Source organism: Salvia miltiorrhiza, mitochondrion (assembly GCF_028751815.1).
Source record: "Salvia miltiorrhiza mitochondrion, complete genome".
NCBI classification, from domain to species: Eukaryota; Viridiplantae; Streptophyta; class Magnoliopsida; order Lamiales; family Lamiaceae; genus Salvia; species Salvia miltiorrhiza.
In genome coordinates, this window is record NC_023209.1 from 487,501 (window position 1) to 494,216 (window position 6,716).

Genomic DNA, 6,716 nt, shown 5'->3' on the forward strand with positions numbered 1-6,716 from the left:
TGACCATGGGATTATTTAATAAAGAAGGTACCTCACCCTGTAAACCCTCTTGCCCACCACTAGTCGCTCTGTTGGTTAGCTGGGAATGAATGTAAACAAATTCTCCCTACCTGCGAGCGAGTTCGACTTCTATGACTAGCGGAACTAAGGTTATTACATAGATAATATATATACTCAAACCAACTACTTCTACTAGGTAAGAACGTTGAGTTGAGCTCCTATGCGTGGATATGCGACATGTCCCAATCTTACTGTTATCTCATAAATAGGTCCCTGGTGATAGAGTGAATATCGAATCATCAAGAACTCGGAGAGCATCTCTCCCAAACCCTAGTAGAGGGGACACAACCGAGTACCCTTCTCCTGCCAGTGTGAACAACAGGCGGTCATGCGCTGTACACTAGGGAAGTTGAGTCTTTACTCATCCCAAGAATCCGGAAAAGGCTAAGACAGGGAGAAGTTGTCACAAAGGGGGCGGCAGAAGTAAGTTCAAGGTCTGCAATAAGGCATGACAGAGGCCATTGAGAGTCTCTCAAGCAGATTAGCCGGGATGGTCGAAAGAGGATGGATGTTTGTACTATGACGAAGAAGACCTTCTTTGAATCATGCTTGAACGTGCCCTTAGGGCTTCAGAATGCATGTCAAGGCTTCCATGCCCCAGGATTCTAGCGATTATTAAATCGAATTTAGGGCAATGTAGATAAATTCTGACTAGATCGATTCCCCATCTCTATGGATTCTTAAAAAGACATACTTTGGAGAGTACCATCAGGGGATGTCAAATCCTATCTTTTGCCCCTTCTACTCGTGTCTTGCATTTGGCTGGAGGCAATGGAACAACACCATCGGGAAACTTCGGACAAGAAAGATCATAAGTGACGAAGTGGCACCTCTTAGCCTCTGCCTGGCTCCTCGATCCTTCATTCAGTCTAGTCTTTTGTGCCAGAAGAGTGCGGCAAGGAGGAGATACTAAGCAATCAAAAGGATGCAAGCAAGGAAGCTCGAAGAGCTCTCTAATGCATATTCGACTGAGCTACCTTTATACTTTATAAGGGGCTGAAAAGAGCTCTTTGTATAGGTTGGGTTTTCTGGGCTTTGATGCTTACCTTATTATTTTATTTTATTATGAAAAGGGGAAGGTTTTATAAAGGAGCTTTTCAGCCCTTTTGCTGGATTGTTGGTCCGCAGCCCCGCCCTATAGAATGAATAAGGAGAGGTTTATCGATGACCGAGCCACTCTTATACTACTCCTTCTCTCACCCCCTTGTCACTTACACTTAAAGGGCGAAGTCGCGGAAGCGAGTCTAAAGGCCAAAGAGTCATCTTTGAAGCCACGAATTAGTCCTTACTCATAGTAGAGTGTAAGGCAGGTTTGGGTATAGCAGGACTTGAACCTGCGACCATTAGGTTAAAAGCCCAATGCTCTACCAACTGAGCTATACACCCAAAAAAAGATGTAGTAGGAAATAAGGATTGGTGCGGAAAAGAGGGTGGCCCCCCTTCCCTTCTTCTCATCATATTAAAGGAGCGCGGTTCCGATTCGACAAAGGTAGAATGCCTGGTCGAAGGTCCAGTACAGTAGGTAGCAGGCGTGTTCGTTTTGGCTCCCGAGCGAGAACGAGAAATAGGCGATGCACCATCCTTGCTGCTACGTACGTTTTCCTTGACTTGACAGATTCATCCAATTGAATCCACACTCAAAGGAGGACCACACGGGGCTCGACGAAAGAGAAAGTATCAAAGAAACTTCTTGGGGTTAGCAGTGAAAGAAAGAGCCCGGCATTCATTTCTTCATTCATATTCATAGCTGAGTCTACTAAAAGAGGGACCAGTCTCATCGTGGTGATTAGAGGACACCTCTGATCGTTCACCTCTAATGTGACACGTTCCCTCCCAGTTATATGATCAAGGGGATCAGTCGGCTAGAGAGCGGGGCTATTCTTCTTCCGAGGAGACAAAGTCGTCCCTTCTACTGACCGAACCCTCAGTTCGGAGGTCTTCGTCAACATGTTACGAAGCTCCAGGCTTCTAGGGTCACCATTACTTGACTTAGAAAGGCAAACATCTGGGCAAGGGAAAGCGCAGTGCGCCTGGTGCAAATGGCTTTCTTTTTTCATGATATACCAATCAGAATGGAAGGTCCTCCCTACGTACATGATTGATAGAATCACTACGTAGGGAGGGCGGTCAACTTGATGCGGTGGAGGCATGAGTGCAGTTCGATCTTGTGGTGTATTCGTTTGTAGTGAGTAGGGCCTCCTTCTCGTTGATCTCAGTTCGCCTCCGCTCTATTGAAAAGTCGGAATTCCTACGGCGGTTTTGTCAACGAACGCGTCTCGGGCCGGATTGACTAAGCTAACCAACCCTTAAGTTTAAGTTAAGGAGGCTCTTCCATAATTGGGTGCTCTGCTTTAGTGTGATTGACAAAGGCTAGGCTAGGTAATACCCAAAACAAATGAAAAGAGATCGGAGTCGATAGTTGGCAGTTGGAAAGGAACTTGATCCCCCCAAAAAAAGGGGGGGGAAGCTGCGGTCGAACTCTAATTCTGGAAAGAAGTCGGGGCCCTTTCACTTCGAGTTCCTTCCTTCGTAGCCAAATCTGATGATACGCTTTGGCGATCTTACCTACCAAATAAAAGGCCTGCTAGGTGATCGAAATCGCTCAGGTCAGTGAGGACTCATTCACTCACCTACTCCTTATCTATTTAATAGTCTCTTCTCTTCCATCTACTGAATTCAAAAGGCGACCCGCCGCGCCGGGCTGTAAGATAGAGCTGTTGTACTACTTGACTGGTAAGAAAGAGCTTCCGTAAGAACTGGAATACTCTTGTATGTACGGTAACCCTCTCTTCCGCTACTGGTGGACTGTTGCACAGAAAGGCCGACAGAAGCAAGGTTTCTTAGCGCGCTTTTCAAGCGCTTAGCTTCTGCTAGCGGCGGGGCGCCATGTTGTTCAGTTGAAAGCCTAAGCCAAGAAGGTACGAACGAAGTGACGGGCCACTTTCGAAGATAGGGGGCGGCTTTCTTGTGGTAGTCATTGCGAGCATCTCTCCTCTTCTCTTCTCTTAGCGTGCACAGTTTGCTTACATGCCGCCTTAGGCACATCTCTCTTTCTTAGTTTCACGCTGGCCTAATGAATATGAATGAAAGTAAGTCTTTTAGTAAGCGTATATAAGCAGCTTTTTAGTGTATAAGCAATTCTTTAGTGGTCGCACCGAAAGGTACGTACGGTGGAGGTTGGTTGAAGATGATGTTACGCGGCGTTCAGAACCAGTCTTGAAGTGGAAGTGAATGAATTAGAAAAAACGAAGAAGTAAGGAAATGAGACGACTCTTTCTTGAACTATATCATAAACAGATCTTCTCCTCTACACCAATCACGAGTTTTTCTCTATTTCTCTCGTATATCGTCGTAACGCCCTTAATGCTAGGTTTTGAAAAAGACTTTTCATGTCATTCCCATTTAGGTCCGATTCGGATCCCTCCGTTGTTTCCTTTTCCTTCCGCACCCTTTCCTCGAAATGAGAAAGAAGATGGTATACTTGAATTGTATTATTTAAGTGCTTATTGCTTTCAAAAAATCCTACTTCTACAATTGGTGGGTCACCGGGTTATTCAAATAAGTCGTGTTTTCCGTGGTTTTCCCATGTTACAACTTCCGTACCAATTCGGTCGATCCGGAATGGATCGGTTAAACATTCCATTAGGGAGCCTGGTCTTGACTCTTCTGTGTGGTATTCATTCTCGTTCGGCTCTTGGAATCACATCCAGCAGTGGTTGGAACAGCTCGCAAAATCCAACCACTTCACCTACTTCATTGCCCCCAACCCTTTCTCGTACCTCTATTGAAACAGAATGGTTTCATGTTCTTTCATCGATTGGTTATTCCTCTCCGTTCGTATCTCTTTTTCCAATTTCGGTCTCGATTAGTTCACAAGATTGAATGGCCGATTCTCCTCCGGACCCTCGATTCGATTGTTTTCCAAGAATGTTGAGCCGGGTATGTAAGCCTGGGAACCTTTTTTTTTTTAAAATGAAAGAAGGGCTTTCGGTTTTTTCACCCTGTTTTGGTCTTGCAGCTATTTTCAAATTTTAATATTATAAAATAGTTAGTTGAATCTTTTATTTAGAAGAAATAAACTATATATGTCCAATCTCTAGTGATGGTGGGACCAACCAAGCCAAGATGTATGTCGTCCAACCCGACCTCAGACTCTTTCTTCCCGACCTATTTGACTCTCTGGCCGCAGTTATTTAGGTGGTATTCCGAGATTGAAGAGATCGAATTCCTCCCGGGAACACACGAAAGAAAGATATGAACTGGGTAAATAGAAATGGAAAAGAGATGTTTCCAATTCATCAAAATGTGAAGCTTTTTCTACATCCATATGATCTGCTAAAGTGGATCGGTATTGACCATATAATAAAAGAAGATCTTGGTCCATGGAGTCCCAAGAAGGTAAGAACTCCAACCTGTCTGATGCTTCTTCGGCCAAATACAATATACAAGTGGGACCTGCACTATGAGCAAGCTGTGCGAAAAACCACTTCTTTTTTCCGGTTCCGAAACAACTTGGGTGAAAGAGGGTTCTACCGGGAAACCATGGATTTTTGAGTTTTCGCCATTGGTTACTGGTTGAGCCACTGGAATGGAATGAGATAAGAATCTCTGTAGATCTTTCTTCTCCACTTACTCGTAACAGGCTTTTCTTCTGTAGAATACTTCTTCCGAATGGCATAATTGTCCGATTTCTTCCTCGATCTTCAAAGAAAACTGACTCCTCCTTCTCTTTTAGGATAAGATCGTCGTTGGTCCTATAACTCCACTTATCGATGACTTTCTTTTCTTATGAAAAAGCTTCATTGGTACCACACCTAAGACCGCTATCTAGCCTTCTTTCATGACTTTTGAAGCTTGCTTTGACAGGTCCGGATTCAGCTCCAAAACGACTTCCTTTCTTTATAGTTTTCCCCGTCAAGTTTTTGAAGACTCGCCCTCGAGTCGTTGTTGAAGGGTATCTCTCTCTACTGTGGATGCGCTACCTTCTGTGAGTGCTTTCTTCACCATAATAAGGAGAAAGATTGAAAGTGTCCTCATACGATGCTGGTAGTTCAATCTTGTATTGTAGGCATTTTCACCAATGCGTTTGAGAACTTTGAATGGTCCATCAGCTCTAGGCTTGAGCTTAGCAAATTGTCCTCGCGGGAAAGGCTCCTTTCGAAGATGAACCCACACCAGAAGTCTTTCCTGTAGTACACATTCGATTTGCGAAATTATGCCTGTGAGCTTTAGTCTGACTCCGCTGCCACCATCATCGAATCAAGCAAGTGCCACTCCTATAAATGATAACTAAACCTATGTCACTGGCCTATCTCTCCCCAACTATGAGCTGATTGAGCGAGAACTCGACTGCCTGTAGGCTGTACGGGACTGCGCCTCGACTGCACAATGTCCGAAGACCTGATACTCGCTCGGGGTAAAAGAGCTCGTTCTCATGCTGACTTCAGGCAATGTTGAGAACAACCCGGACGCCCCCATCCGAATCAGTATGTCTCGCCCCGGCTTCTTTTCTCTCTTCTCTAGCTACCTAGACTTCGTGTGCTATCTCTATATGATTGACTTTAGCTTAAGAGTCTAATTCAACTAGAAAGGAGGAGTTAGTTACTGGTAACGGAGCTAAGCTGCTATGTTGTTTACTTCGCTACTGAGTTTTAGTTGAGGTAGTAGCCGCGTAAAAGCAATGAGTTCGTTGTGCTACCTACCCCCTTGCTTAGCTCAAGAAGTACTTGTACTATCAATGAGTATTTGGAAGGTTCTTGGTGTAGTAGTTCGTTAGAAAGTGTCATAGAGTACTTGTAGCAAGGAATCTGACTTGATCTTATCCTTTGCTTTAGTCTTGCTAGTAGGGGGGAAAGAGTTGACTAGTGAACTCGAAAGTGAAATAAAGTATACTAATCAGTCATATGAAATTGCCCCTTAGTAAGATCTAAGTGGAAGGATTGGATCAAGTATCTCGGAATTGACTCCAAAAGAGTAGCCCTCAGGTCCTAGTTTTCCTTTGGTCTTTTATTCCGGGTATATGGAATTATGGAATACGGATATGGTGCCAGAAAGCGTTGTTAATGCGAGTTCAAGGAAAATGGCTATTTGCGAATGCTTTTTATCCTTGGTTCGTGGAGTTAGTATTTGATCCGCCTAATAGTTTTGGCAGAGTGAAACCACTCGGTACGAACACCCGAGACCTTATTCGGACTTCGCCGTGTTACATCGCTTTTCGCCATATGTACTGCTATTGTTCCGTTTGCTTGTATTTACCCTGGCTCTTGGACCCGATAGAAGGCAGACCTCCTGCGAAGGCGGCTATCGGCGATTCATTCAGCTAGGTGAGTTAGAGCTCTAGTAGTGAAATCAGGCTCAAGGTCCCTATTCGTAGAAAGCTTTTTAAGAGGAGTTTCGTAACCCTTGCGTTAAACGAGCCTCCTCTATTTGTTTTCCATTCCTAAAAGAGCGGCGTAACTATATAAGTAGCCCTCCACGGGTTTCCCTAGAGTGGCCTATAACGTGATTTTTGCTGCCTTTTCTCAAGGCATCTAGGGCTAATAAATAGTAGCTAAAAAATTTTTTAAATGCCATTTACTAGACGAGATCTTTGACTTATCAAGAAACTAAACCATAGCAGGTGGTATGAGTCGCTTTCGGTCGGTCATTTGGGGGTA

General features: G+C 44.4%; 3 protein-coding genes and 1 non-coding gene across 4 annotated transcripts; 1 reads left to right on the top strand and 3 right to left on the bottom strand.

The window, feature by feature from the left end:
- Window positions 1-1,373: 1,373 nt before the first annotated feature.
- On the bottom strand, window positions 1,374-1,446 carry trnK-UUU. The gene has a single exon. It is a non-coding gene; the product is annotated as a tRNA-Lys (tRNA).
- A 1,290-nt stretch (window positions 1,447-2,736) lies between these two features.
- On the bottom strand, window positions 2,737-3,105 carry orf122c (hypothetical protein). The gene has a single exon. It carries the CDS (start codon window positions 3,103-3,105, stop codon window positions 2,737-2,739), a length of 369 nt encoding a protein of 122 aa, YP_008992401.1.
- Window positions 3,106-3,321: 216 nt separating this feature from the next.
- ccmB (cytochrome c biogenesis B) lies at window positions 3,322-3,942 on the top strand. Its single transcript has one exon. The coding sequence runs from the start codon at window positions 3,322-3,324 to the stop codon at window positions 3,940-3,942; it is 621 nt and encodes a 206-aa protein (YP_008992402.1).
- A 307-nt stretch (window positions 3,943-4,249) lies between these two features.
- On the bottom strand, window positions 4,250-4,738 carry rpl10 (ribosomal protein L10). Its single transcript has one exon. It carries the CDS (start codon window positions 4,736-4,738, stop codon window positions 4,250-4,252), a length of 489 nt encoding a protein of 162 aa, YP_008992403.1.
- Window positions 4,739-6,716: the final 1,978 nt, after the last annotated feature.